General features: G+C 59.1%; 8 protein-coding genes across 8 annotated transcripts; 4 read left to right on the top strand and 4 right to left on the bottom strand.

Moving 5' to 3' along the window:
• Positions 1–1,082: 1,082 nt before the first annotated feature.
• Positions 1,083–2,793, bottom strand: BXZ73DRAFT_91962 (ribonuclease T2; the record flags this gene model as incomplete). Its single annotated transcript, XM_048026184.1, has 7 exons — positions 1,083–1,212; positions 1,254–1,440; positions 1,484–1,973; positions 2,031–2,078; positions 2,142–2,202; positions 2,354–2,430; positions 2,590–2,793. The coding sequence occupies 7 exons, from the start codon at positions 2,791–2,793 to the stop codon at positions 1,083–1,085; spliced, it is 1,197 nt and encodes a 398-aa protein (XP_047874427.1).
• Positions 2,794–3,808: 1,015 nt separating this feature from the next.
• Positions 3,809–6,288, bottom strand: BXZ73DRAFT_91961 (meiotic sister-chromatid recombination aldehyde dehydrogenase; the record flags this gene model as incomplete). The annotated part of the gene is made up of 11 exons (XM_048026183.1): positions 3,809–3,905; positions 3,960–4,086; positions 4,142–4,186; positions 4,308–4,493; positions 4,549–4,895; positions 4,952–5,076; positions 5,127–5,222; positions 5,272–5,428; positions 5,476–5,662; positions 5,737–6,067; positions 6,127–6,288. The coding sequence occupies 11 exons, from the start codon at positions 6,286–6,288 to the stop codon at positions 3,809–3,811; spliced, it is 1,860 nt and encodes a 619-aa protein (XP_047874426.1).
• A 417-nt stretch (positions 6,289–6,705) lies between these two features.
• BXZ73DRAFT_91960 (uncharacterized protein) lies at positions 6,706–8,487 on the top strand (the record flags this gene model as incomplete). The annotated part of the gene is made up of 9 exons (XM_048026182.1): positions 6,706–6,747; positions 6,877–6,924; positions 6,973–7,069; positions 7,120–7,265; positions 7,319–7,458; positions 7,509–7,729; positions 7,794–7,904; positions 7,958–8,112; positions 8,143–8,487. 9 exons carry the CDS (start codon positions 6,706–6,708, stop codon positions 8,485–8,487), a joined length of 1,305 nt encoding a protein of 434 aa, XP_047874425.1.
• Positions 8,488–8,920: 433 nt separating this feature from the next.
• On the top strand, positions 8,921–9,728 carry BXZ73DRAFT_91959 (uncharacterized protein; the record flags this gene model as incomplete). Its single annotated transcript, XM_048026181.1, has 6 exons — positions 8,921–8,975; positions 9,015–9,040; positions 9,096–9,119; positions 9,180–9,281; positions 9,339–9,464; positions 9,528–9,728. The coding sequence occupies 6 exons, from the start codon at positions 8,921–8,923 to the stop codon at positions 9,726–9,728; spliced, it is 534 nt and encodes a 177-aa protein (XP_047874424.1).
• Positions 9,729–9,941: 213 nt separating this feature from the next.
• BXZ73DRAFT_91957 (uncharacterized protein) lies at positions 9,942–14,155 on the bottom strand (the record flags this gene model as incomplete). The annotated part of the gene is made up of 19 exons (XM_048026180.1): positions 9,942–9,992; positions 10,056–10,125; positions 10,185–10,362; positions 10,439–10,719; positions 10,781–10,889; positions 10,946–11,156; positions 11,189–11,493; positions 11,549–12,023; positions 12,077–12,327; positions 12,360–12,709; positions 12,814–13,016; positions 13,067–13,144; positions 13,196–13,218; positions 13,268–13,342; positions 13,402–13,516; positions 13,567–13,597; positions 13,658–13,745; positions 13,804–13,935; positions 14,002–14,155. 19 exons carry the CDS (start codon positions 14,153–14,155, stop codon positions 9,942–9,944), a joined length of 3,180 nt encoding a protein of 1,059 aa, XP_047874423.1.
• Positions 14,156–14,472: 317 nt separating this feature from the next.
• BXZ73DRAFT_52222 (peptidase M76 family-domain-containing protein) lies at positions 14,473–15,462 on the top strand (the record flags this gene model as incomplete). Its single annotated transcript, XM_048020776.1, has 4 exons — positions 14,473–14,650; positions 14,718–14,980; positions 15,055–15,144; positions 15,205–15,462. The coding sequence occupies 4 exons, from the start codon at positions 14,473–14,475 to the stop codon at positions 15,460–15,462; spliced, it is 789 nt and encodes a 262-aa protein (XP_047874422.1).
• Positions 15,463–19,640: 4,178 nt separating this feature from the next.
• Positions 19,641–23,447, top strand: BXZ73DRAFT_104735 (uncharacterized protein; the record flags this gene model as incomplete). Its single annotated transcript, XM_048016008.1, has 6 exons — positions 19,641–20,337; positions 20,484–20,926; positions 21,011–21,469; positions 21,523–21,597; positions 21,654–21,802; positions 21,857–23,447. 6 exons carry the CDS (start codon positions 19,641–19,643, stop codon positions 23,445–23,447), a joined length of 3,414 nt encoding a protein of 1,137 aa, XP_047874421.1.
• A 692-nt stretch (positions 23,448–24,139) lies between these two features.
• On the bottom strand, positions 24,140–26,465 carry BXZ73DRAFT_91956 (isocitrate lyase and phosphorylmutase; the record flags this gene model as incomplete). Its single annotated transcript, XM_048026179.1, has 10 exons — positions 24,140–24,239; positions 24,302–24,463; positions 24,524–24,622; positions 24,685–24,856; positions 24,922–25,071; positions 25,128–25,488; positions 25,552–25,603; positions 25,674–25,841; positions 25,893–26,230; positions 26,280–26,465. 10 exons carry the CDS (start codon positions 26,463–26,465, stop codon positions 24,140–24,142), a joined length of 1,788 nt encoding a protein of 595 aa, XP_047874420.1.
• Between the last annotated feature and the right edge of the window lie 324 nt (positions 26,466–26,789).

The following is a 26,789-nucleotide window of genomic DNA, read 5'->3' as shown; positions in this document are numbered from 1 at the left end:
AGACCACCCGTGGCCGCCATGTCTTGTGTCCGTGTTCGTATCTCGGAAGAGCGGGTTCAATCGTTCGCAGGCTGTACTGCCAACTGTGCCCGCCTTGCATTTGTTGTACAGGCGAAGCCGGGGACGAGGAAAGGCCGACGGAGCGAAGAGGCAGCATATTTTGAGACTGGCTACCGTCTGTGGCTTGCGATAGGTTCGAATGATCCGCATGGACGTACATTGAGGACGTACTGGGGTCGGCTCTCGGGACGTCAGCCTCCACAATATTGATGCCGCGCCGACGAAGGGAACATCGAGGCTCGTGGAAAACCAGCGCATTAAGCGCATGTGATGCGGCCCTGGCAAATCCAAGTTGTAGAGAACTTGATGGATATATGCTGGATACCTTTTGAGCACCCGCGGCGCAATACAACGAGCATGTAGAACCACGCACCCAGGCCGTTTGTACTTCGTTAGTAAGAAAGTAAGTATGGACACATAGTCCGCTCACCGTCGAATTCCGATAACGACAAACACATACAGGCACAACGACGCGGAGTATCCTCATCAACGAGACTGCTTGGACCGGAGTTGTGTCGGGCGAGCGGTGAAGATGTCGTCGGATAGCATGGCGCGGCGCGGCGTTGGCCGTGCGAGGGCGCGAGTAGCTGGCATGGCCGGAGTAAATCGAGGGGCAACACGAAGGTGGTGAAGAGGCGCTGCGAATCACAGGTCCGGATATCCATAATCAAGCGCCCCAAGCCTCCCGCGATCCGACATGGCCGATCAAACGTCCTCCTCACCCGCAAACCGTCGATGCTGAAGGTGGAGCAGCTCTGAGTCTGGCTTTCCTCCCTCTGAACAAAATCGGATCCGGCAGCTGTCCGACGGGCGAAAAACCAGCGAGCAGAACGCTTCGCGCGGCTCATGAACGAGTCACACGCGACCGCAAACTCCAAATATAACCTTCAATTGTACATAATCCGTGTAGGTAGTACAGTACATAGCCCATGCCGGAAGTCGTACAACAGCCCACAGGTTTCCCCATATTTCGTACAAATCATCTGAGACCCGCTCAGCGCCAAGCACCACACACTACTCGCTCACGAAGAGACGATGGAAAGCGTGTACGTCTTGCTGTGGCTCGAGTCCGTGAACACCGTCTCCTGGTCCGTCCCGCTCGGAGTCGCCGAGCTCGAGAACGCGGTCGACCCCGAGACCGCCAGCAGAAGGCTGCTTCCGGACGAGACCGCGGAGAATGTCGTCGCGCTCACCCCGCTGCCGCACGAGAGCGACCGCCGGAGACGCCGCAGCTGCCCTTGGACGTCTTCATCGTGAAGCTCGACGACGTGCCCGAGAACGTGTACGTCGCGAGCGTCTGCGTCGACCAGGTGCCCGCAGTGAGGAGGCCGCCGGTGGTGCTCGCGACGATCGTGCCTTTGGAGGGGAGGAGCCAGAGCCCTATAGTATTCATATATGTCAGATCCAAACAAATTTCGAAGACCCGAGGCGGCACGCACGCCAGTCGAGGTGCTGCCGCTCGATGTGGAGGTGGAGGTGGTCGAGGAGCCGCTCTTGAGCGGGTATTTGATCCCGCTCGAACCGCATGAGCCCTTGGAGGGCGCGTCGATGGCGACGAACTGGCCGTCGATCACGGAGCCCTTGAGATTGAAGTACCACTCGATCGCGTTCAGGTTCGAGCCGTCGCAGTTGAGCGCGGGCGTCACCCCAGACGCGCTCTTGAGCGCGCTGGTGAGCGTCGAGAGCGTGAAGGTCTTGCTCGACGAGGGCGTGATACCGGCGTTGGCGAGCCAGTCGTACGTAGGCAGCGTCTTGAAGAGCTTGACGACCGTCTGGAAGAACGCGACCGCCTCCGCGCCCTTGGGGGAGCCCGACGGCAGACAGGACGTCTCGAGCGTACTGTAGCATGTTCCGTGCGTACTCCACTCGTGCTCCCAGAACTGCTCATTCTGGCCGTTGATATCCACCCAAAACTACACGGACGGTTGGGATCAGCGTCTGATTGTCGCATGTGCAGCTCGTTGAGTTACCTCTTGCATAAACGACAGGGTATCAGAGGCGCCCTGGGCGGTGAGAAGCTAATGCCCCCAATGACAATGAGCTTCCGTGACGGCGGTAACAGAAATAGAGCCAGAACTCACGCTGGCAATGTCGGTGTAGTCGCGTGACGAGTCGCAATTCTCGGTGAAGGTACCATCGCAGCTGTGTTTGACGTCGGGATCAGCACGCACGTTCGACCGTCAGCTGTATCCAGGAAAGGATGACTGACTTGTCCGGCCAGAGACCTGCACGTAGCGACGAACACGAACATCAGCTGCGGGTTTCGAGGTGCGCACTTGAGGCGAGACAAAACGTACCGTGGATGGTCCAGGAGTTGGACGGGCCCGTCGACGGATCCGTGTCCCAGAACTGAGTCTGGAGAAGGAGGCCCTACAACATAAACAGGTCAGCAGCGTCGCCCTTCCCCCCGCGTACAACAGTTGTAACAGGCCGTCCTCCTAGAACCAGAACATCGCCGCAGTTGCTGACGCGAGTATTGCAGGCGCGATGCATGGTACACAGGACGAGACCGTAACAAGGAGAACGTACCCCAGGAGATTCGAAGCAGCAGAGGTCGGACTGGTGCGTCGTGTTGTGGCACGACGTCTGGCCGCTCGTGCCACAGCCAGAGCTGATCCGCTTGAAGAGGCTCATCGCGTCCCCGGGAGACGTGAAGTCGACCGCGGTCGGCGTCGGCGTCGCGAGCGCGGCCCCGGCGAGGGCCATTCCGAGAGCGAGGGTCACGGTGAGCATCTGTGGGGTGGTCGGTGGGGCGGCGGTGTGTGGGGAGGGGAGAGCACCAGGCGGAGGCGGCTGGGCACAGGATTCGGGACGGTGGCCTCGGAAGAGCCGTCCCAGTGGCTCTTATACCCACACAGGCACCAATTCCGAAGCCGCACCCGCGCGAGCAGTCAGGGCTTCGGAGGTCGATGGATGCATTGGCCGACCGCGTGCGCCGGGCTACGCCCACGTCAAGGGTCGAAATCGCGCACGCCCCGCGCCAGCCCGCGACCCGCGATCTCCGGCAAAACCTGGAGACTGGCGCAAGGCGAGATACGTCGTCGATCAGGTTCCCTGTGCGTGCGCGACAATGTGGGAGCGCAAGATAATGCACGGGGCCACGAGGGCGCATGCCAGGAAAGATGATAGCAGCGCTTGGGCGGTGTTTACGCGCTGGGTGCACGCACGGTCGAGCGGAGCCAGGAATAGGATCGCGGCGGGGAGCTAAGTTGCGATGATGCGTGTCATGACCGGGGTGGGCGACGAAGTGCGTGTTGCCGGCGATGGAAGAAGCTATCGCGACGGAACATCACGCGCGCACCGCACGCATATGCTCCGCCGGATGCAGCCCCCTGTCGTGCGCAGGTCCGTATGGCCGGGGCCGGACGCAAGGATGGTGCGGCGCGATAGAGTAGTGCCGCCAACGTTGGTCGTGTTGCATGGAAAACGTGGGCAGGATAGGCACGGCGAAGCGGGAGCGGCGACACAGGCGTCGAAGGTTGGCGCAGCCACAACGCCCGCACCGCGTGCTCCGTCGCCCGATTGGGTGCGACGCAACCGGGGCACGCATGACCGCCGCCTTCCTCCTTTCTCCGCAGCACTCGCGGTCCCGTCCCCACATGGACCCCAGGCGCGCTCGTTCCGCTCACAACAATAGCCTGCCACAATCGCGTTGGGGTGTCGTTCGTGTCATGATTAGATCGTCCACTACTGGCACTGTACAACGTCAACGTCGGTCCCGCGTCCTCGCCGTCCTCTAGACGCACAATTACCTGCCACTCGCCCGGACCAGTTTCAAGAGTGCGTCTATCCTTGTACGCCAGCCATCGGCGTACAGGAAGCCCACCAATCCGCTGATGAAGTCCCTGCAACGTGGGTCAGTACGACGTCTCGTGAATGCAAGCGCGACGCCAACGTACCAGCTCTGCGCGACGGAGCGCACGGGGTAGTCTACAACCGCAGGTATGGTGGTCTGGATCGCCCAGCCCCATCGGTCCGTGACGATTGCCTTGACGTTTGTTAGGGAGCGCAGCCCTTCGGGTCCACCTGTGGATCCACGCGTCAATGGCTGGCTAGCTGCTTCACGGATGTAGCCACGCACCGAACCGACCATAGCCGCTGTACTTCGTACCACCGAACGGTAGGTCTTGGCTGCGATACCAAAATTAGCTCACTCCTAGCTCCAATGAGATGTGATGCAACGCACTTCAACTGTTGAATAAAAGCATCAGCACATTAATCAGGATGATCAGCATTAGCAGGGATACTCACGTAGAAGACGCCGAAGTCGTTGACTGCCACCATTCCACAGTGTAGACGCTTCGCTACCTTCACGCAATCGTCCTTGACCGGCCCAAACACGCTAGCTCCGAGGCCGTATCGTGTGGAATTCGCGATCTCGATAGCCTGCTCGACGGTTTCGTACTTGATGATAAGACCAATGGGCGCAAACACTGTAAACCATTCGTTTCAGCTCTACGCATCGCATGGGCCTATAACGCCACTGACATTCGGACTGCGCGATAGATGCGTCGGGGTTGACATCACCCAGCAGCGTGGGCTTGAAATACGATCCGCGCTCGAGATACGGGTGCGTCCATGGCTCACCACCAACTGTCAGGGTAGCACCTTGGGCGACAGCGTCTTGAATAGCGTGCTGCAGGCCAGGGAAGCGGTCCCCAGCGATCATTGCGCCAACGTCGGCAACCGGGGCAACACCATCACCAGGGCTCTTGAGCGAATGACCGGGACGAAGCTTGTCGACGCGTTCAGTGAACATCTGCAGTAGGTCCTCATACTGGGACTCGTGTACGAGGATACGTTCGATGCCGATGCAGTTCTGACCCGCGTTTTGGCTAAAACGGTTTATCAGCATGTAGACATTTGGTCGAATATAAGTATATGGGCTCACTATACGCCACGCATGAGAAGGCTGATGTGCTTGTCCAGGTCAGTCGAAGGGAGGAGGATGGCGGGGTCCTTGCCTCCGAGTTCAAGCGTGACTGGCGTCAGATACTCGGTAGCGGCTTGCGCGACCTAGAATGATGGATGAGTAGCTGGGTGCATGGACAGCAAAGGTAACCTACGACGCGGCCAACGCGCTCGGAGCCGATGAAAGTGATATGCCTGATGAAAGCGGACTTGGTCAAAGCATCGGCATCCTCGGGGAAGCAGCACACAAGCTAGACCAAGTCAATATCGATTGTTCGCCAGTCGAGCAAGAAAGCGTACCTGAACCAAGTTCTCATCATGTCCACAAGCCTTCAAGCACTCCTTGATAGCCTTTACAAACCATTCGGTGGACCATACGACATGCTCAGAGCACTTGAGCACTACACTGTTGCCAGCAAATAGTGCAGCCACGATGGGAGACCAAGCATTATGCAGGCTGTAACAAAAGCATGAGCAACAACTTTTGACATGTGGAATCTGGACTCACGATAGTTCCATGATACAATGGCGGATACAACGCCGAGAGGCTCATAATACACGTAAGATGACTTGTAGAACATGATTAGGTTGTTTTTCCGCTTTTCGGGGGACAATGCGCGCTCGCCATGGTTGATGAGCCAGTCGAGCTTCGAGCAGGTCGTGATAATTTCGCCGAGGGCAGCATCAAGCACTGTATGCCACACGCGTTAGCGTCGGCCTCGTGGATGCACGCGCGGAATTCACGCCGCAACACGCGCGACTCACTGGTCTTGCCCGTGTCCCTGCACGCGACCTTGGCGCACGTCTCCTGGTTGTCGACAAGCCACTTCTTGAGCGAGCGCATGACGCGGCGTCGGTCATGGAAGGACGTCTTCGCCCAGTTCCTCTGCGCGTTGTACGCCGCGGAGATTTTGCGCTCGATGTCCTCTCGGGAGTCGGCGAGCACGGTGTCAAGGTGATATGCAGTCGCGGGATCGTAGGCGGTGATGTACTTGCGGCCATCCATGGGTATGGCGGGCAAGAGACCGTCAGTGTGCAGGTGCGCCTCGAGTGAGGGTTCGGGGAGCTTCTGCGCGGTCCATGTTTCTTTGATTTGCTGCAAGCAAAGTTCGTGTCAGCAAGAACAGAAAGCAAGACAACTGAGAGAGCGCGTACGGGTGGCGGAGGTATGCGGAAGAATATGGCGCGGTTGAGGAGGGACTGGTATCGGTTTATGACGAGCCAGATACCCAGCGCGATGCAGATGGTGAGGAGCCAGACAGGGTCGATGCCACCATTCTCGTCATCGTAATCGAAGTCGGAGTCGTGGTACGCCATGGTGGCGGGTATTCGTGAGGCGGGTGCGAGGGCGTGCGCAGGAAGAGAGGGGGGCGCGGGTGGTGGAGGGACGGGAAAGCAAGCAAAGAAAGCAAAGAGCGATGGTTCAGAAGACAACCGCCCGGCCAAGGCGCGCGGAGGACGGGCGACACGTTAACTTTGAGTCTGTCGCACGACTCGTGCTCGCGTCGCGTTATTTGGCCAGCTTTGTCTCCAGTGGCTGAGTGCGTGTTGGGCAGCCCAGAAACGCCCGGACGCGCGCTAGATCGACTAGGCCGGCGCTGGTCCACGTAAGCATGCGACGGCGTCTCGACGTCATCGGCCAATTGCGGCACTGGGCCTTGTTCAGCTGCAGCTGCTGCAGCGGCTCGCACTTTCTCTCTGACCACTATCTCCTCTCTCTCCGTGTTCCCCGTCATGTCCGGCAGGACAAGAGAACCCATGTGGTATTGCCATGAGGTCCGTCGCGCCCTCCGCCACTGCCGCGATCCCTGCTCACTATCTCAACAGTGCCAGGCCGAGATGCGTCCTCTGATGGTTCGCTTCACTCGTTTCGCCCTTCCTTTTGCTCGTCTGACCACCCACCAGGTCCCTGACCCTCACTGCGCGTCATGCAATGGCACATTTGTCGAGAAGGTATGTGGCGATCTTTGTGTTGATGTTCGCAACTACACGAAAATCCAGATAGAGGACCCGGCCGACGACCCTCGACAGTTCGGCCTCGCGGACGGCGGCCACTGGGGGAACGGCCCTCTACCAGGAGATATGGATACTTTCCTGAGCGAGTGCATGTTACTTTCCCTTATCTTGGCGTTGCTGAATGCACCTTAGGCGGCTTGCGGTCAATACTTGGTGGCGGAGCACCCGTACCTCCAATGGCCCCCACTCCTCCTCCTGCCCCCGTGCCACCCTACAACAACAACTCAAGCAACTCCAATGACGCCTCTCATACGACTACTACCACCACGAGAAATTTGGTGAGTGGATAGTGCGTTGTGCTCTGGCTACATGCGGCCTCATTCAAACGCAGGGGCGCAATGGTCAGTTCACGATACGGATAGAGCGCTCAAGCACCTCGGGCGGGCGAACGCGTACGGTTGTGACGGGTGGGCCACAGCCCGGTGGAGGCGGGAACGCTGATACTGCGGGTGAAGTACCTAGGTTATCGCAGTGAGTCTTCCCGGCTTTCCTCTCATGGCAGTTCACCCAATTCTCTCAAGATTCGTCCCACGGAACGCCGATGGCTCTCCGCAAGAACGCGCTAATATCACTGGTCCACTGCTGACACAATACCTGTTGGCGCTCATGGGCAATGGTCTAGGTGGTAACCGGAATGGAGATCCCTTCGCTGAGCTATTTGGCGGTATGTTCGGTCCTGGCGGCATGCCTCCCGGTGGCGGTGAGAATGGGCGATGGGGAGATTATGTCTTCAACCAAGAGGGTAAATCCCGCCACATGTTGCAAACATGCTTGTGTTTGCTCACGTTCAATCGAACTCTCCATAGCACTCGACCAAATCATCTCCCAAATCATGGAGAATAACAATGCTCACCAGCCAGTGCCCGCTACTGAACAAGTCGTGGAGAAGCTGCCTCGAGAAGTCCTGGAGGAAGGCTGTAAGCAGCTTAGCCCTTCTAATCCTTCTTCGATGCTGATCCAACATCCTCAGCGCCACTTCTGGAGAAGGATTGCGCGGTGTGCAAAGACCAGTTCAAGCTGGAGACCGAGGACCCCGATGAACAGATTGTCATCACGCTCCCGTGCCAACACCCGTTCCATGAACCCTGTATACTTCCATGGCTCAAAACAAGCGGGACATGTCCCGTCTGCAGGTATGCATGAACGGCATTTTAGAAATCATGGGATAATATTCACATCAACTGCAGATACCAGCTTGTTCCGCAACCAGACTCGCATGCTCCGGGTCCAGGACCTCCGTCCGCCGGCTCGAGTCGATCCAACAGTTCATCCACTGGGGACAATAATGGCGGTGGCGGGATCCTGCAGAACATGATCAATCTATTCGCCCAGGCGGGCCAGGCCCAAAACCAGCAGGGCTCGGGCGGGAACAGTGGATCCAGCAGCGGCCAACGACAAAACAGCACTCCTTCTACCTCCTCCTCCCAGTCATCATCGACCCATCCGCGGGCCCACGACGACTTTGATATTCCCGGCGGTTGGGGAGACGATTTGGACTAGCACCTTGTTACCCCCAGCGTCTCTCGCGCCATAGACCCTCGCCCGGTACGATTACCCTGCAGTTGTGTGTATTCTGATATGTCAGTGGACAGGGCGAATTTTGTCAGCATATCCGGCATCTAGTGTTCATTGTCTTGCATTTGTAACAAGCAATCCTAATTCCATCTGTGCTCCCTTCTGAGTGCGGCCATCGGATTCTCCAAGGTTCAGATCTCGGTCAGACGCGTCGCGGATGATCGAGACACCGTCTGCGGTGACGCTCTCTGATCGCGTCGACGACGTCATCGCGCCTCAGCGTGCATCCAGCTGTGCGTATATAGCCAGCGCGACATCCTACGATTCGGCCAATATGGTCGCACCCTGTCTTCTCCTTGCGCCCCATACCGCATCACGCACCTACACACGCACACTCTTCTCTACCGCCAGACGCAGCATGCCTGTCAGCAGTGACGACGTCAAGAACGCGTCGGGACTCACCTCCAGTGAGAGTAAGAACCTGAAGGAGCGCTAGCCCGAACTCCACGAAGAGCAGATTATCCAGAGCATTAAGGAGGTGAGTGGTCCGTGTGTCGTTTGAACCAATTGTGTCTCACGAGTCTCTTCGGCAGTTGTACACATGCAAGCCCACCGACGTGAGGGACCTGGAATATACGCTCGCGACGTACGCGCTGATCGCGGACTACCTCCTGCAGAGCACGTACGAAATGTACACAGAGACTGCGGTCTTTCACGACCCCATAGGCATCGCGGAGGGTGTCAAGTCGATCCGCGCACAGTTTAATGGGCTTGCCAAGGTGCGTCGTGCGTATGTTGCCTCCACACAGAGCGCTGAGAAGGTGTGGGTGGGGCAGCTGTTCCCCCGCGCGGAAATACCTAAACTTCGTGTGCTCGAGAACCCGCCCTCCGTTCCCAAGAGCACGCTGCTCATCGACCAGGACGTGTCGTACTACCGCAACCCCCAGGGTGAACCAATCAAGGTCAGTGTTTAGACCTTGAGTCAGCCTAGGTTGAAGTTCGCTGAACCGCGAGGAACTGGCTAGACCATCAATTCTCTATTGACAATCGAGACGAACGACCAACACAAGGTTACGCGTCACACGGAAGAGTGGAACCACCGCCGCGAGACTTCTGCAGAAGATGGGTTCATGGGCATGCTCAACGAAGGTAGGAAGAAGTTTACGGCGAACTTCACGGGGATGTTCGTCAGCCAAGCACCACCAGAACAGAAGAACGAAAGTTGAAAATTTCACGCCGTGGGCGCGGAAGTGAACCTCACTCGGAGCTCTTTGATCATGTAATAGTAACGGAGCGGAGCTGCGCCATCGAAGTTGTTATACAAATGCCATGACTCCGTTTAATTATCTGCGCGTTTCGGATGGTAAACTAGGGCAAGGGGTGGCAATGAATACTTTCTCGTACCTAACAGTACACGGTGCTCTCGTCTTCGCATATGCTCAAAACCCGAACCACCTCTTCACGCCTTGCTGTGCGGCGAGACTCTTGGCCTGAACAGCGGGAGATAATCAGTTTTTTTTCCTAGCCACGACATCACGAGAACAAGTATTGACCTGCGCAACCATGGCCTTGCTGCCTTCTTCCAGATGGTTCATGCTCTGTTGCAGATCTCCCAGCATCTCCCTGGCAGTACCACAAGCGTGAGCACCCTCCATGCCTCTCCAAGCCGAGAAACAACGTACCCTCTCTCCCTCATGGCGGTTCCGAGTCGGTTGGCCAAATCCCCTATCCCGCTAGACACTTCCGCCGCCCGCGCCGACACCTGGTCCTGCACCATCTGGCCGGACTCCGACCCGCGTTCGCTCGTCGGCGAGAGAGCCGTAGACGGCCGCGGAGCAGGCGCAACCGGCACCGGGCGGTCTGGCCCGGCCACTGCAAGCGTCCGTCCGTCAGCCCAGCGTTCGCGACAGAGATGTCGATGACGGCAGCGACTCACGGAGGGCGTCGATCTGGTCTCCCGCGCTGGGCGCGACGACCGCGCCGAGGTACCCGAGCACGGACCCCACCACGGACGTCGGGCCGAGCGCGACGGGGAGCGGCTGTGCGGGCACGGGCGCGCGACCGTGTGCGAGGGCGACGCGGGGCGGGGCGTAGGGCGGGGCGCGCTTGGACGTGAAGAGCGTGCGGAACTCGGTGGAGGCGAGCGGGCGCGCGGGCGCGGGGCCGGGGACGCGGGTGTGGGTGGTATAGTCGCCTGACTCGTCTGTGCTTGGAGGGCTGGGGGTGCGTGGGGAGGGTCACGAATGGGGAGAAGGAGGGATGGTTTGGAGGGACTTACTCGGTCAAGCCGGACGGGGTGAGCTGTATCGTGTGGATGGGCTCGAGGTGAGGGAGGGTGTAGATGAGCGCCATGCCCAGGGTCGTGTACGCGACCAACGCCTGCGAGTCTATGAGAGGCCAAATCAGCTGGTGTCACAGAACGAGAAGAGTAAGGCTTGTGTACCCAATCTGCTGACGACCTCCACATGCTCTACAGTCCCGACCTTGCTCCCCCAGTCGACCTTGGCAATCTTCTCCCCGTTTACGTTCAACGCCGTGCGCACGCCCTTCGCTCCCGCCGACACCCACACACACTTGCGTTCCGGGTCCGCGCTCTGCTCGCCCTGGAGTGTCGCCGCAAGCGCCGCTCGGTCCGCACGGCACCGCGCGCCAGTCTTCGCGTTCAAAACAAAGGACCCCCGGGGACAGGTCGGGAGGAGCCGTCCGCCGGTACGGGCTGGGACGCGATCGACCACGCGCTGGCGCTGTAGGTGAGCGTGAAGACGCTCGTGTGGCCAGAGGACCCGGTCGCGATGAGGCGCACACGCCAGGTGGGGTCGGTGGCGAGCGGGTAGCATCCCCAGGTGAGCGAGTTGATGGACTCGACTTCGGAGTGTCGCTGGAGGAAGTTCGACCCGCCCCGCGCGTGTGAGTCGCTCCGGAGGAGTACCTTGGGTCCTCGAAGATCGATGACGAGGAGTAGACCAGAGGTGTACGCCACCGCGAGGAAGCCTGGTGTGCTCATGAGACCCGAGACTCGGAGAGGATGCTACGGAGAACAACTCACCGATGTCCGCAATCGCAACGCTTGTGACTGGCCCACGCGATTTGTCCTGCTTGATGGCGAGGATCGGACTGTACCGGATGCCCTTCCTCGGCTTGATGTGAGACAGCGACACGAGTTCCTCATCTTGCAGCTTCTTCTGCACGAACGTCTGTGCCTCTTCCGGCACATCGAGGCGGTGCAGCACCACCGCCTGGTTGCGCATTACTGTCACGCATTCAAGCGACTCCGGCGCGAATGAGACTGCTTCGATGCGCTCCTTTGTCAGATGTGGATCGTACTGGTTCTGCTCCGCCAGGCCGAGGGAATGGTCAATGAGGAGCGGGGCGAGGTTGATCGTGAGCCGTGGGATGGGTGAAGGGAAGCTGGTATAGAGTGGCGCGTCAGGACCGGTGCTCACAAGCAAGGTCGGGCTAGCGTCTAGGAAACGGATAGTGAGGTCTCGGAGGCGGGATATGAGAATTCTGCGAGGTTGTTGCTAGAGGGAGTCATCTTAGTTCATGTGGCCTGAGATGAGATGTAGTTCTGTACCTTGGTGTACTTCATGAGGCCCTCTTCATCATCGTGCCATGCCATACCGCCCTTCACCGGGAAAGCAACCTCGCCGTCGATTTCATCCAGTTTGTCCCTCACAAGAGTCTCATGCGCATGCTTGTCAAGCATGATCATGTGCTCACCAAGTACGTTCCATAAACAAGGAGGCAGTCTCGAGGGAAGAGGTTCGTCCGATACAGACATCGATTGTAGTGTGTCTGCCAAGTCGTCCACAATGTCGTCATCGTCTCCCGCCTTCCCGTTTCTAATTGCGTAGGACCGTCGGATGGAGCATTGAGGAAGCTGGGTGGCGGAAAGCTGAACGCCTCGCAGAACCGTGCGTCTGAGACGTCCGACTCGGAGACTATGAGGATGGTACTGGGGTCGTAAGAGCCAGAGAAGTGAGGGCTTGAACGCGGGAAGAGCAGGAAGTCCTGCACCGGGTTGGCCGTGCCGTAGGTGTGCATGTTCCGCGCATTGAGGGACGAGCACATGGCTGCGCGGGTGTCAGGATGAAGAGATTGCGCTGCGCTTTGCGGAGTTGATGGTATAGGTGGATGTAGAGGTGGAAGGAGCAAGGTGGTGATTCCTGGTGCGGAGTCAAGAGCCATTCCCCCAGAACCGTGAGGACTGTGTCGCCGCCGCGGGGATCGTGTGAATTCGGGAAGCCGCTCCATGAGAGCTTGAAGATGGGTTCCTTGAGGGGCTCTGGAACGTGCTCGAGGGTGTTTGACAGAACCGATTCTAGCTTAACGGAATCCACTTGGCTAAGATTTTCGTCGTCGCCGCTGTCGATAGTCTTCAAACTCAAGCATTTGTCTTCGTCTTCTAGAGACCAAAATCCAATGGACCCGTCGACATATCCAACAGCAAGTAAGTGTCCTGAAGGGTGGATAGCCATAGCCGTGACAAGCATGCGACGGATTTGCATGATTTCCTACATGCATATGAGCATCAATGCTGAAAGCACCGAATTGCTACAGTTACCTTCAAATGATACCCGGATCCTCCTGGAGCCCCGGGCGGTAGTGTCAACTCGAACGTCCTGACTGGCTTTTGCTCTTTCTATGGCTTTGCGTGAACAAATGGTCGGGAAACGTGTTACCGCGTTCTTACGAGGTCCACAAGCATAATCCCTCCTATTTTATTGTGAGCATTTTCATCGCGAAAGAATATTCCGGCACTCGCCTTCATAAGCAATGAAGAGGAGGTTCAGATCACGAGGGTGAGTGATAATATCCACAATAGTTCCCCTAGAAACTTCTGATGAATCACAATCTCGATAAAAAGCTGAAAAACATACGACGAAGATGAGTCTGCACCAGTAAGTGACTTCTCCTCGTATGTTGTCCACAGGTTGGGTATGGTGTACTGGGATATGCGGAGACAAAGTAGATCATATGTCTTGATCTCCCCTGAGGCAAGAGCTACGAAGGCCTGAAACAGATAATTAGGGATTTCGGGGTAGCCGTGTGCAGAATACGTACATGGGTATGAGATGGAGATGTAGCAAGGGCGCTGGTTTGCGTTGGTTCGTATCAACATTGATATATCTTCGCAAAGCAAGAACACCCGTACGTCACAGCGTGTCCAAAACCAGTGATTCGCTGTGGCTTGGGCGCATCTGAGCTCCCAAGATCCCACACGATGATCCTGTTGTGCTCGTCTGCGAAAGGAAGCATAAGGAGCCGAATTGTATCAGGATGAGAGAACGCTGCACGCACCGATGCAGACTAGTTTAAATGGAGAGGCGGCAAACTGGAGGAACTTGACCCGAAGGCCAGGAGGGTCGGGAACATGTAGTTCACATTCAACGCCCGGCGACCCATACAGATGGATCGTTCCCCGAGCAGTTCCTGGCCGCAGTGATGAGGTAATGTCAGTATGCGTCATAGCTGGAGAGTTTCAACCTCAGACTCTACCGATAGCAAGGAGGCCGGACGAAGGATCTGTGGCGACAGCAGTGATAGCAAGGTGGTAGTGGAGGGTCTTGAGATGGCCAGCCTGCCAGTCGATGGCTTCGGAGACATCGAGGGAGAGGTCAGGCAACGATTTGACCGCGTGCGACGCAAACATCGCGGATCTTGAGATCCGATCTACACGTAACACGCGGGCGATGTGATCTCTACTAGAGAATTATGAAAGACGCAACGACCACGATATCTTCGCGCCACTAGGCGGCTCTTGGGGGGTCGGTGGTGGAAAGAGTGAATGGCGGAGAGGTCGTATTCCCTGCGAAAGGCTCAGAACGCCGTATCGAAGCTGGGTCTCCTTGGGGTCAGACAGTTTTCTCACGGCTTGCAACGCGTTTCGGTCCGGCTTTCACGCGTCGCGGCCCGACCGCGTCCCGTCACCGCCAGCGACAGGCCTTCTCCATTTCCTTCACCACACTCATGGCCGATCCTGCCGCTGCCTCCGCCTCCTCATCTTCCGGCCCTTCTGATGAATCCATCTTCCAGCGATGGCAAAGCAAGTTCTCGCGCTATTCGGGGATAGGCGGCAACGAGGGCGACAAACAAGCATTCTACCGGGAGAGGTGCGAGTACTGGAAGCGGGAGCTCACGAATTACAGTCAGTATCAGTGGGTCATGACTTGCGTTCCTCGCACTCATCTCTTACAAGCACGAGCCCCTTGTAGGTCCTGCGGTGACATTCATGATGCAACAGCTCAAGCTTGTTGGGGCTGACGTGCACATCGACGACTTCATTTGCCTGCCGTGCAAGGACGGAGCCACAGCGGCGGGCTTTGTGCCCGCGGTAGGAGTCATAAAGGTCTGCCAAGACCGGATCAAGGACAGGGAGCATATGGAGACCACGATGGCGCACGAGCTCGTGCATATGTATGACCACGCGAAGTTCAAAGTCGATTGGACGAACCTCCGACACCACGCCTGCAGCGAGGTGTGTGCATTCTCCCAGTCAACTGTATACAGCGACAGCGACATACTCCTGACGGGCACCGCTCCTCCGCGTAGATCCGCGCAAACAGCCTGAGCGGGGATTGCAAGTGGGGCCGTGAAGCGTTGGGGAGAGGGTTCTTGTTCAAATTCTCGAAGCAGCACCAGGTGAGTCTGGCCGAGGAACGTCCAGCGCGCAAGAGCCCAGGCTCACGGGTCCGCCAACAGGAATGCGTGCGGCGACGAGCGATCACCTCTGTAGCGAGCAATGCGTCGTGTCCGGACCGGGCGGCGGCGGAGCGAGTCGTCAACGAGGTCTGGGAGAGCTGCTTCAACGACACACGACCGTTTGACGAGGTGCGGAGCGCGACCGATCTCTTCACACTGGGGGCTGACAGAAGAGCCGGGACAGATTTATTAGTGCTCGTGTGCTGCCGAGGGGTTCCAGACGGGGTTCTAGAGACCGTGCTGCGATGGGCTGCGTAGCTATTTCAGAGCTGGTCCCATGAGTGCGCCGCTTGGGTCGCGCGCGGCGAAGTCGGGGCCACGTTGCGGCTGGGCGACTTCGTGTGGGACATATGGTGTGGCTGTCTTAGCGTAGCTCTGCAGTCTGCGACACAACGGGGCCCAGGCTGCATTTGAGGGCGTGGCAGAAATAGAGGACGAGCACTGTCTGGCGTGATCCATGACGCACGTCAGCCTTGTCTGAACCAATCAGCGTCCCGCCGCGAAGCTTCTCGGCGCCCCGTGAGACGCGACCCCCGGCTTAGAAAAGGCTCTGGGCGGACATCCCGCCTCGTCGCCCCTCGTCGTTCGCTCTCTCCTCGACCCCGGCCTCTCCCCTCCTTCCCCTCACGCTCTCTGCCGCCTGCTAGAATGTTCGCTTCGGCCACGTCAGTTTATGCGCGTCCCCCGCTGCTCCTGCATCGTGGCTGACGGCTGTTGCATTCGCAGCCTTCTCGCCGCGCTCGCGCTCGCCCCGTGGGCTCAGGGTATCCTTCTCCAGACCCCCGTCGACTGGCACACCAGCTCCCAGGTCAACATTACCTGGAACTCAGACTCGTCCGACGTTGTCTTTGCCCTTCAGCTCTTCAGCACGGCCGCGTTCCACGACACCTTCAGCATCGCGAACAACCTCCAGCCGTCGGCCGACTTTGCGTCCTTCCAGCTCGGCGTCGTTCCGCAAGGGTGTGTGGTTAGCTTCTGTCGCCCGGGGTTGCCGCTGATTTGCTCCCACAACCAGTGAATATACCCTTCGTGCCATCAGCCCGACGTGAGTTGTCTGTTCACTCTTTTCGTGGCTTCATCCCAACAATGTTCCATCACCAGCAACGTGAGCGACATTTTCGATGAGACTCCTGCGTTCACGGTGGACGGTACCCCCCTCTCTTCCTCGTCGTCGTCGTCGTCCACTACTGCGACCTCGGCTAGTTCCGGGTAAGCGCCTTCGCCGTCAGCCGGCTTTCCGTTTGGTGACCACGCCCACAGCGCTTCGACCACTGGCACTACAACCAACTCGGCGGGTACGCAGTCGACGACTTCGGGTTTCGGTCACACAGTATCGAACACCGCCGGGACCACCAGTAGCACCACTTCCTCTGGTAGTACGTCCTCGAGTGGGACTTCTTCTCCGACGAGTGGCACTGGCAACAGCTTTAACGGCGCCGGGACCACCGTTGCGTCCTGGTCAGCCATCGCGCTCGCCGCTGTGGCTGGTGCCGCCGCTCTGCTCTGAGTCTAGCGCACTCGATCGGGATGTGACAGACATGACCATGACGGCTTATGAACTTTTCGGCTTTCTTCCTTTTCCCTTTCGTTTCGGGTTATGGATTTCAACCATCATCGCACATTACGTACCGCTCCGTAGCTAGTGCCCTGTAGGGGGCGGGCTTCGGGTCCTGTCTTTACTCGCTGCAATCCATCGTGCCACCCATTGCACGGACCTCGAACTCTGTTCTTGAGCCAGTCGATCACGTACTGTCCACTTGCTTTGCGTTTGTTGTTCAAATACGGATTGCCATGATATGCCTCCGTCACTGTCATTTACGGTACGCGTCGCTACGCCGATGTCACTCGCCTAATTGCTACATTCAATCAATGGATGAAGCACGACCTCTGCAGTTACATGACTCTATGTGCGACAAAACCCAATCATCCCTAGTATACAAGGTACCGTACAGCAACCCGAAGACGACGCAAATAGTGAACAGGACGACGTACCTACTCAAGGCCTCAAGTCTAGAACCGCACGGACTCCCTGCGCGGCAGGCCGAGCACGACGCTGAACGGGCGCACCGACCACTCGCCGTGGAACTCCGACTCCACCGTCACTTGGATCTCCATTTCCGTCCTCCCCTTCGCCCACCGCTGCTGCTGCTGCCCCAGCCTCGGCGCCGGCTGGCCGGCTTCGCGGAGGACGGCGTCGGACTCCGTTCGACGGAGCACCCGCGCCACGACCGCGCGGCGCCAACGGAGGGGAGGCGGTCCAGCGCGGAGGCCGCGGCGGAGTGCAGTGACCACGGTTGCGGGCGCGACGGAGGGGGGAGGCGTGCTTTGAGTTTGAAGGGGGTTGGGCACGTAGGCCGCGGCGCTGAAGGCTTCGCGGTTGGGGTGGTGGGGGACACTGGCGTCGCGGGCAGGACGAGGGTCAATGGGGGTGACGAGGAGGACTGCTCTGCGAGAACGCTCAGGCGGAGGAGGGACGCGCGCTTGGTCGACACTGGGCGGAGCGGGGGTGGGTGAGTGCGGCGTCGTGGATGGGAAAACGACGGGGGGGTTGGACTCACTGGGGGCTGATGCGGTGTGAGGGGGGCGCTGTCCTCGACCGTCGACGGCGCGGTGACTTTGAGCGAACGCGCGGCGAGCACTCCACCTGCATAAGAGGACACGAGCTGATCAGTTTGCGCACCCTCAAACCCGTAAGGAGAGGCGAATGACGCACGGGTGCGGGGAGGATCAAATGCACGTGCGGTGCAAGACGCGTTTCAAGGCCGCGACTCGATGCTGGATGATCTCGGAAGGGCGACTGCGGTGCACCGGGAAAGCGGGGGCGGCGCAGTGAGGCGAGACAGCGCGCAGGCCGAGTCTTTCATACGGGTCGGAAACAGGAGAGCCGCAGCAAGTTTGGATCGAGGGGCGGGGTGGTAGGTATGGCTTCCACTCGGGGAACATGGCAGTGCGCCACCCAATGCGACGGCTCCTGGCGCTGCTATAAACTGGGGCGGTGCGGCGCCTGCAATACGAAACATGGGAGGCACGGTGTAGGTCACTTACCAGAGCCAATTAAGTACTTGTAGAAGGACGACGTGGAGACATGCGATGGAAGGATTGATGAGGATGTGGTTGATATACAGGGAAGATGAGAAAGAGGAAACCGCGTACACATGCGTGCGGCATCTGAAGAGACGTCTCTCGGAAGGTGCGCGGTTGGCGGTGCGCTTGTGATGGAGGCGGTGGACATAAACTCTATTTTTCCCTTGTGTGCACTGCGCAGGTGTGGAAACCACTCGGTGCATCAAGCGAGAGCTGGAGAGTTCGGAGACGTCCTACGGTCCGTAAAACTGCACTTTCTGGAGTTATGAGCCGATACGTGCATTATAGTCGTCGCGAGTCATGAGAGTATGGGATCAAGAAAAGAAGAGCCAGAGGTTGCAAGTAGATGATTGACAGCGAGGAACGGATGATATGGTAAAAAGGCCCAAAAAGTACCAAAAAACACCTCCTGACTGATGCAGATCAGCATTTCGTCCACATTTGATGGCTCAAAGCAGTGCGCTGAGGACGAGAGGCATGGAAAGGACCGAGAAAGAGACCACGGCTCAGTGAACTTGGCGGATGATCTCTGATAGCGGACCTCGAGGAACAAGTCTGGAGATCGGCAATTGTCCACGGCCCGGAGGTGCGTTGTTGGATGAGTGGAGTGAGCAGTGCAGAGTAAATGCGACCGCCATCGCAGTCCGACCTGGGTTCAATTGCAGAAGATGTTGACTAGAGCCAGAAAGGGAGAGACCGAAGGTGTGCACCAAGACGAGGAGCCAGAACGAGATGCGAACGTGCCTTGGGAAATCGCCATCAGGCTGATTCTGAGGGAAGAACTAGGAATTCGCACCGGCCCGAAGACAATGAGGTGAGTAGAGTAGCGATGGCCGGGTGGAGCTAGACGCATGGAAGAGGTGAGCGGAAATAGACGGCCTAGAAGCCAACCAGAACCAGAGTCGGTGGAAAGGCGGGAGTACAGGCAAGTCAAGGCGAGGCGCTTGCTGGGTTCATCGCGATCGGCATACGAGGCCGTGGGAAGACGGAATGACTGTTGGCGCCCGAAAGTGACCAGGATTCCGGGAAGGGGTTCAGGCCCGCCCTCCAGCAAGCTAGTCCTCCGGCTTCGCCTCCCTCCCCCATCCACCGCCCGGTCTTGTCCCCCAGGCCGCGAGCTCCCCCTCCCCGCTCCCCTTCCTCCTCTTTTCTCGCTGCGCCTTCCGGAATTTGGGCGAACCGCAGAGCGCGCTGTGAGTGACATGGCGCTGCGCACTTGAACATCTCATTTGCTTACACGCCTATGGCTGTCCTCCGCCGCCATTCTTTCCGGCCAGTCTTCAGACAGATGCACAGACGGTGTCCCTGTTAGAGCATACCCGAAACCGTCAACGAACCCTATCACGACCACCATGGCATCGCCTGAAGAGGACGCCAACTCTCCGCCCTCGGCGGTTTCGCCCTCTTGGGCTCCCCCGCGCGCGCCCCTCCCTCCACACAAGCTTGCAAAGCTTGCAAACGCGCTCGGTGTGTCAACACCAGTCCCCGTCTTGCACGGGTTTCTCTCTCCCTCCTCGCCCTTCATGGCTTCCCCTATACTGCCATCTCCCGCCTTCTCACCCTCGTTCGACTTCCGCCGCTCCCCGACACCCTCTGCTGCCTCCTCCGCGCATACATACACCCCCGCATCTCAAACCTCCAGGTTTCTCCTCCATGTCGTGCCTCCGTCACATCTACCCCACGAGTCTCAATTCACCCAAGACAACGAGCTCCTCGCCCCGCCACCAAACGCGTCCGGCTATCACGCGCAATTCCGTCGCGGTGTCCTCGTCCCCGTTTATCCGACGCTTCACAGTCAAATTGCCGCCATCGCGAAGGAGTACGCTCTGCCCAGCACGGTCGGCATCGTGTTATACCTCATCAACAACACCCCTTCCGCGAACGCGGGCATGCGCCTCGGACAACAACTGAAGAGGAGGGAGAGCCGGGACCTCGGCTATCGGAGGATATTTGGAGACACATCTGGGTGCGCGTCCTCAGAGCTGAACGCGAAGACAACTCGCTTTTGGGCCCACGGCCCAACGGCCTGGGCTTTGGCCCCGCCGCCCAGTCCACCCCCTCTCTCTTGCAAGACGTACCCACTGCGAACCCACTGCGTCCACTCCTTTCGCCTATGCGCACCGAGCCTCCGGCACGCCTAGGGACGCCGTCCCCTTCTACAACGGCCTCCCACTCCGCGATCTCATCACGCTCAGGGCTTGATTCCCCGGATTCTGCGACTTCCGTCTCAGATTCGGGCGACATCTCCTTGCCGGGCCTGAACGGCTCGTCGCTCATTCCCATCCTCGCGAAGGTCGAGTTCGATATCGACAAGCGCAAGGCTACTTGGTACGGCAGGTGGAAGAAGACGCGACGCGCGCAGGCCGCGAAACGCGCGGAGAGCCGTTTGGGTGGGCGTTCTCGCGCGGGATCGACAGCGGGTGATGAGTCGGCGGTGGAAGGGGAGGACGGGGACAGGAAACCCGCGCTGGAACTCCGGCTGGTGGAGCGCCTGCGAGAGGAGGCGAACACCCCCGCGTACCTCAGGTCGAAGGATGGGAGGCTACTCCCTCCCGGCTCGGACGATGGGTACGCGCAGTTGGCAGATTCTGATGAGGAGGACGATGAAGAGGCCACGATGAAGTTTGACAACGGGAGCGTAAGTGGAGATCCACTTGCGGATGTGTTCGGCACGGATGCTGAGACATGGGCGGACATGCATGCTGAATCACAACCCGATCAGCGGAGGAATAACCCCGACATCGTCGACCTTGCGCTTTCTGGCGCGCAACTTACGGCTCTCGAGGACGAGGATAAGGACGAGGAGGACGGCGACGACGTCGACGAAGTTGCCGAACTGCTCAAGGGCAATTCCCGCCCCCAGCTCTCGGTGGCCATTCCCGGCGAGTCTCCCCCTAGAAAGGAGCGCAGCGGCTCGATCACGTCAAGTTTGTCGCGCAAGCACATCCCACCCGCGCTCGATCTCGCGCCGTCCCTGCCAAACGCAGTACAGATCGCTGCACCTGGTACGGGCGGTGACAACTTCGGTTTGGCGTACCTGACGGAGGAGTCGACCCCCTCTACAGGTTCGTTGGACGACGTTGATGAGGAAACCGGGAAGCCGCGACGAAGCCCGCTCGAAGAGAAGCGCGACGGCCAGTTCTTCGATGACCTCAACCTCGGCCTTGATCCGTCTTTGGAGGTACGCGCCTGTATGTTCTCCAGGTATGTTATGTGGGCTGACGATCTGTCAAGTTTGACGACGACGATCCGGACGATAGGCGGAAGAGCCAGGTCCTCATGAGCTCTAGGCTCGATGAGATCGAGCGGGTACGTACTTTCGTGTCCTCTATGCTTGAAGCTGACCTGAAGCGACATACGAACAGGCACTGGCGCAGTTCTCGCCACGCAAGCTTGCCATTGAGGACCTTGCAGCTGAGTCTCCTACAGGTATGCCTTCCATGGCTAGCCTCTCGCCAACACCCAACAGTCGCATCAAGGGTGCACCGACTCCGCGACCTTCTCCCCAGCCCGGGTTTGTTGTTGAACTACATGATGTGCTGACCTGAAATGCTCATGCCATTGACAGTGCTCCGACTGAAGGCGCCTCTTGGCCTGCCATCCCTTATTCCACGCTCAACAACATGTCATCGCCTGATCAGCAAGCTGACGGACTACCATCTCCGCCGCGGATCGCCTTCAACGGGATTTCCACGGAGCTGCCCAAGTCGCCGTTCCAGCAACGATTCTCAACCCACAACTCTGATGAGTCCGACGAAACCCTCGCTCGCAAGCGCGAGCTCGCAGAGCAAGATGCTCTGTACCCGCCACTCATGGCGCCATCACTGTTGCGTCCAGGTTCGGATTCTCCGGTCATCCCGCTATCGCCGGATCCTTTCGGCCGATTCCCATCTGAATACGACACTACACCCCCTAGGCTCGACCACTCGCCGGGTCTGAAACAGGGTTCCGCGTTACGACCACAAGGGTCACACGGCAAGACTCTCAGCAACATATCAGAGACGCCCTCGTCGAGTCGCTTCTCTGTTGACTCACTCTCGACGACGGAGAACCACAAGGCGGGTCAAGAGGAGGGGGGTCGGAGCTCTAAGAGTAATTCAATCATAAGTGTAAAAAGCATCAAAAAACTGTGGCGGAGGACGAACAAGGCGTCAGTACAGGGCTCGGCCACACCGTCACCATCGCTGCCTGAATCAGGTCGTGCCTCGCCCAACTCCGCGCCGTTAACTAGTGACTCGGGGCTGGTGCCCGGCACGACGGGGCTGCCCTCGCGTCCTCCATCGCGCTCGCCGCTGCTCGACCAGCAGATGCTCGGGCCGCAGCGGAAGAGCTCACAGCACCAGATGCAGTGGAACAGCCAGGAACCCCCCTATCCAGGCCGCCAACCATCCCCTGCTGCCTACCCTCTCCCAACCACTCCCACGCCCCCACCTCCCGCCTCGGCTCCCGCTGCTCCCACCCAGGCAGCTGTACCTTCCGACCAGAAGAGCAATGTGCGGAAGTCGATTCTGAAGAGCTTCAAATCGCAGGGTGGACACTCCTCTCATGCCTCCTCGTCCTCCATTTCTGTCGGTCGCACCAGCAACGAGCGCAAATCGGGTGTCGTCGAACTCAACTCCGTTATGAAGCGCGCCTCAGGTGTCTCGTCCACCATGACTCTTGTTGAGCTCCCGCGTGCCTCTTCCGCAACGCTCATGTACGAATCGCCGCGGTCGCCACCGCTCCCAGAGATGCCACGCTCGTCGTCTGCGACACTCTACGAGGCCCCGCGAAGCCCGCCTTTCCCGGACCGGCGGAGCAACTACAGCACGCACTCGTACTCGACCTCGCACTCGCGCTCTGCGAGCCGGCAGTCGCAGGTGTCGGTCTCGAGTCAGAACGCGCTCGCGCGCGTGCGCCAGAAGCGGCCGAGTACCTCTTCGACGGAGTCGCTCTCACGCGCTCCCTCGGCTCGTCTCGCGGTGGGCAGCACATCACCGCCAAGGAAGGGCGTGCTCTCCGGACTGCAAGTCCCACGTACGTCCGGTGAGTCCTCGTACGAGGACCGGCCGAGCTTCGACGAGAGCCAGTTCGAGATTGTCTCGCCGAAGCACGCGCCCGCGCACATGCTCTCGTACCCGTACAACACGATGGACCAGTCGATGTCCTCTATGGAGTAGGCTCTATGTCCTGTTGTTGTCGCTGTCCTTGCTGCTGCTCTCCTCGTGTCTGTCTCGTCTCCTGCATGTGCTCGCGCTCTACTACCCTCCCACGGCTTCACCACGCTCCTCACGCCCTGTTGTCTGATCCCATGCTCTTGCTGTTGCACCCCACACTCCTATCCCCGGCTCGCGCCTCTTTTCGCATTCACCCCCCGCCGCGCGAGCGCGGCTTCTCCTCCTTGCACTTTCGCCCACACCGCCGCTGCAGACCCTTTTTATTGCATCAGCTAGTTAGTCTACATAGTTACTGCTCACTACCCCCACCACCTCCCATATCCCATATTCATGAGTACCCATCACATCACGGTCATGACCCTCTGCTTGCGGCTTCCTCCTCCCAGCGAGCTCGACGGACGACGCCACGCTTTGGTTTTGGATTATCTCTGCATGTCGCACGCCTCAGTGCGTTAGTGTTTTTGCATACGCGCTACGGCGTTACGCTCCCAGTTCCCTCGCACTTGTTTCTTACGTTTCTCACATTTCCTTATTCTCATCCTCGCCCCCACCCGCTCGCCACGGTCGCTGCCGCATTAGGTCGCTGTGTATCCGATGTGTATAATTATCCCACCTATCTAGATAGTACAACAGCCCTCTGCGCGAGCGATAGATGCTCCAATGAGAGGCCATGAAAGGCGTCGAGCACTTCAAAGTCAGAACGCGTTCTCCGTCGAGTCGCCGCCGACCGCCGACGTGGAAGACGACCCCGCTGAGACGGTGGTGAGGATGCTGTCGATGTAGTTGGCGCCGCTCCTGGAAACGACGGAGCGTGAGTGCGCAGCGTGAGAAGGGCAGCACCACGGGAAACGGCGCACCACTTCTGGTGGGTGAGGACGTCGCAGCCGATCTCCTTCTCCCGCTTCTGGACCATGTTCACGTACGCGAGCATGCCGTCCGTCTTGAACTTCGCGGAGAGCTCGGCGGTCATCATCGCGTTCAGGTGCAGGCCGGCGAGCGAAATCAGCTGAAGGACGAAGCTGGACGCGGGTCCGGTGATTAGCACGTGCGGAGACGGATGAGGGAGGACATGGACGTACCCCTCCTTGCCGAGGTCCCACACGAAGTTCTTGAGGTCGGCGTCCGAGAAACCTTGGGCGGCCCAGTTGAAGCTCGGGCTCAGGTTGTACACGAACCACCTGCAGCCGAGCACTCGGTGCTCAGTCTCGCGTGCTACGGACGCGTGCCCAGAGCAACCTACTTTCCAGGGTATTTCGCGCGGATCTTGCGGGCAAAGTAGCGCGCCTGCTCAATGTCGGGCAGCTTGGTCTCGAGCCAGATCATGTCCGCGTACGGCGCGAACGCGAGCTCACGCTTGATCGCGGCCTCGACGCCGCCCGTGTAGTGGTAGTAGCCTTCGCGCGTCTTGGGCACTGGCGTGTTCCCCGGGCCGTCAGAGTCTTGTCTACAGCAGAGAAGGGGCGGGAGATGGCCTTACGGTCCCAGTCCCAGAACACGGGCTCGCCGAGTATGTCCTTTGCGATGTCGCGCGCGTCCGCATTCGACTTGCCGTCCGCGGCTTCGCGGAATGTCTTCAACGCGCCCGCTTTGTCCGACACGCCGGACTTCTCCAGCGCCGCCTCGAACGCTGCAAGATCCGCCAAGGTCAGTTCGCCGTCCAACGGCCAACGGGTGGGCACACGCCTTGTGCGAACGTCATGAGCGGGTTCCGCGCGAGCCAGTCCGCCTCGAGCGCGTCGATCTCCTTCCCGCTCTTCCCCTGCGCCTCCGCCGCGGCGATGACCTCGGCGAGCGCGCGGTCCGGGTGCGCGACGCCGCGGATGAACTCGTGGTCGAGGACGTCGACGGTGGAGGAGAGCAGCTTCGCGGACTCGGCGTCCGTGCGCGCGATGAGCAGCATCGGGGACTTGAGCAGGTCGAGCTGGAAGCGGGCGGCGATCAAGCGCGAGACGTGCGCGGAGGCTGGGACGAGGACCTTGCCCGCGAGGTGGCCGCACTTCTTGCCGCCGACAAGCTGGTCTTCGAGGTGGATTGCGGACGCGCCCTAGACGGGTGAACGTGGGATGAGAGGGGGGGGGGGGGGGGGACGCGGGAAGAGACGGCGCACGGATTCGGTGAAGAGCTTGACCAGTTTCATGACAGCGGAGAGGCCGCCGTGTCTGAGGAATGGGGACTCCTACTCAGCCTGTCCATCCTGGGTCCTTGTTTTGTGTGTAGTCAGGTGCTCACCCCATGTCAGCGTCGGCGATGATGGGTCGCAAGTAGTCGATGTAGGGCATTTTTGCTCGAGCCTCTGCACTGGCCGACATGCGCTCATCGTAGTGCTTCTTGTCATGCAGCTGTTGCGCGCGAAATAACCGATGCACTTGGTTGGGCACCGTTGTGTACGGGTAATCCCTATGGGGGAAACGTCGGTGGAGGTTTCATAAGGACGGAGAACGCACCCACCCAAAGTCCGGACCGACATCGTTGTTCCCCGTGGTGAGCAAGCTCGAGCACGCCCATCCGCTCACGTACACAACCTCCTGGTGAGGCGCCATCTGGGTCATCTGCACGGGGTCAATCGCACCCATGGTGTGGACCGGTTTTCCATCCTTCGCAGCCTTGTCGAGGGTCGCATACAGCTTCTCCACGAGTAATGTGGAGGGGAGAGGGAGTACGGGCAGTGAGCCCTGCTTGACCGCAACCTGGGCGGCGGTGTATGGCCGCTTGAGCGAGTCGAACCGGGGCTGAGCAAAGAAGGCCTCCATGTCGGCGACGCGAGTATTGAACGCAGCGGTCTCTTGCTCCGGGGTAGGCGGGGTGAGAGGGAGGGAGGGGAGGAGCTCATCGCACGAGAGAAGGCGGGGATGGAGCGGGAAGTATTGCGGGCCAGCGTCCTAAGAAACATGGTGGTGCGGAGGACGGAAGAGCCAGAGAAGACGAGCCGGGCTTTTGAGATGGATGGATGGTTGTAGGGAAGAGAGAGAGGGCCTTACGGCACTTCGGAACGTCACCGGTATTCGGATACCTAATCTCCATGTGTGGGTTCTCGCCGATCTCTCTACCAGCGCTCGACCGGCTCCCTCCTACAGACCACCCGCTACGCCGTTTTTCTCGAGGCTCCTTTGAACTTATACCGAACAGGTCTGATGTATTTCGTCCTCGTCGGCTCACGTCGGGAGCCTAACCAGACAAGAACACCGACGGCCTTGCACAAGCTCGTGCGCCCCAAAACGCCGTTATTATGCATTTCATGAAACTAGCTGCGTCCACTACCGCGATCTGCACCCAAAAATCCAAGTACATAAGCAAAGATCGCAACTTTAAGCCGTAACACGGTCCCGACTCCCAACTCGGTTGCCG

This window comes from Epithele typhae, assembly GCF_022376455.1.
Source record: "Epithele typhae strain CBS 203.58 chromosome Unknown BXZ73scaffold_55, whole genome shotgun sequence".
In the NCBI taxonomy this organism is placed as follows: Eukaryota; Fungi; Basidiomycota; class Agaricomycetes; order Polyporales; family Epitheliaceae; genus Epithele; species Epithele typhae.
The sequence above is the reverse complement of the archived record's forward strand: the minus strand, read 5'-3'. Positions and strand labels throughout refer to the sequence as shown.